Below are 1,851 nucleotides of genomic sequence, written 5' to 3' on the forward strand. Positions count from 1 at the left end.
AATATTAAAATATATAATAATATAATATTAAATTATAGTGTTTTTATAGGGTAATGATATTGGAGATATGTCAACATCAATGACTGATTTAATTCTTCCAACACATCAAGCAGTTCATTATGAACTTGAACCATATACAGAATTAATGCAATTATTAAGAGCATTAGATAATAAAGCTTTTGTACAATTAACTAAAGTTTATACAGATACAATGAGTAAACTATATAAAAGGGATTTGAAAAGATTTTTTGAAGAAGCAAGAAATAAGCTTATTTGTAAACGTTTTCAAGGTATATATTATATTTTTCTCTTTTTTATTATATTTTAAATTTTTATATTATAATATTATAAATACTAATTTTTAAAATACTTTTTTAAGCAAATACATCAAAATCTAGTGGTCAAAAAGTAGAAGATTTATTGAATCCTGCACCTATTTGTTTATTAAGTGGTGAAATATGGGCACCTGTAGGAGAAGGAAATCTTTTAGATTCAGTTCTTGATTGTATGCTTTCTCAAATGCAACCAGTTTGTCTTGCAGAACAAGCTTTTTGCATTTCTTTTCTACAATTAGATTCTGTTCTTTCTCCATCAAAAGTATGTAAATTATTTTAGTAAAAATTTATTAAAATATTTAAAAATTAATTACATCTATTTGTGTTTTATCTAAATATGTTAGAGTAGTGAAATGGAAGAAACAGATAATGTTAGCAATGGGGCTGCAAGTCCAGGATCAGTGACTTCTACAGCAAGTAAAAAATTAGAAAGACAAGTAAATGAAGAAGTACGTGCAACAATGGCAGCTATATTTCCATCACTAGAAAATGAATTAAATAATTTTATTGCCTTTTTGGATAAAATAGATAGTTTGTAAGTCTTTATAAATTTTGATTTTTAATTTTTTTTTTAAATTTATTTAAAGAAAACAACTAATGAAAAAAATTTCAGTTGGTGTATGTATGTCTTAGTACGTTTATCACAACATGTTATGTCAGCACAAGATATTGGTTCATTTTTATCTATGACATTTGCTTCTGCTTTAATTCAAGTTAAAAGAGCTTTTGATAAATTCATGCAAACACAATTACAATCAATTTTTTGTGATACTAAAGTTAATCGTAGAAATAAATGTGGTATATTACCATATGTAGAAAATTTTGAATCATTTGCACGAACAGCAGAAAAAATTTTTAAAAATTCAGATAGAAAAATTGATCTTGAGAAATGGTATACTAAATTAGTAAGTACAATGTTTGATGCTATTGTTATTCATAGCAGGGAACATCATAAAACTCCACAAGAAGTTATTAAAATGGGTGAGGTTAAATATATATTAATTTTATTTTTTAATTATTCAGTAAATTAAATATTGTATTGTATTATTTTCAGAAAATTTTCATCATTTATATGATCTTTTATCACAATTAAAAATATCTGTTCTTGATCACGAACGAAAAGAAGCTAAACAAAAATATCAGGATGCTTTACGGGCATATGTTACACAATATTTTGGAAGACCTTTGGAAAAACTTAATGTCTCTAATTTACATTTTTTTAATTTATTTTACATTTTTACATTTATAATTTCTTTTTATCTTTATATATTATAATGTATAATATGTATTTACAGTTATTTTTTGAAGGCGTGCAAGCAAAAGTTGGTGCTGGAGTTAAAGAATCTGAAGTTAGTTATCAAATGGCCTTTAGTAAACAAGAACTTAGACGTGTTGTAAAAGAATATCCCGCCCGAGAAGTTAAAAAAGGTTTAGAAAATTTATACAGAAAAGTTGAAAAACATTTGTGTGAAGAAGAAAATTTATTACAAGTAATTTTAAAATATATATATATATA

The 1,851-nt window shown here is 24.5% G+C and overlaps 1 protein-coding gene across 1 annotated transcript in view; it reads left to right on the top strand.

Annotated features, from left to right (window-relative positions):
- The window catches only part of LOC102681373 (exocyst complex component 1), a gene marked incomplete at its 3' end in the record, with an annotated part of 4,384 nt that extends 2,544 nt beyond the window's left edge, over positions 1 to 1,840 (top strand). Inside the window, exons 5-10 of the mRNA XM_006616127.2 lie at positions 50 to 290; positions 380 to 597; positions 680 to 870; positions 949 to 1,316; positions 1,390 to 1,535; positions 1,631 to 1,840. Coding sequence (XP_006616190.2) covers positions 50 to 290; positions 380 to 597; positions 680 to 870; positions 949 to 1,316; positions 1,390 to 1,535; positions 1,631 to 1,840 — 1,374 coding nt within the window. The remainder of the gene's footprint in view (positions 1 to 49; positions 291 to 379; positions 598 to 679; positions 871 to 948; positions 1,317 to 1,389; positions 1,536 to 1,630) is intronic.
- Between the last annotated feature and the right edge of the window lie 11 nt (positions 1,841 to 1,851).

Source organism: Apis dorsata, unplaced genomic scaffold (genome assembly GCF_000469605.1).
Source record: "Apis dorsata unplaced genomic scaffold, Apis dorsata 1.3 scaffold_249, whole genome shotgun sequence".
In the NCBI taxonomy this organism is placed as follows: domain Eukaryota; kingdom Metazoa; phylum Arthropoda; class Insecta; order Hymenoptera; family Apidae; genus Apis; species Apis dorsata.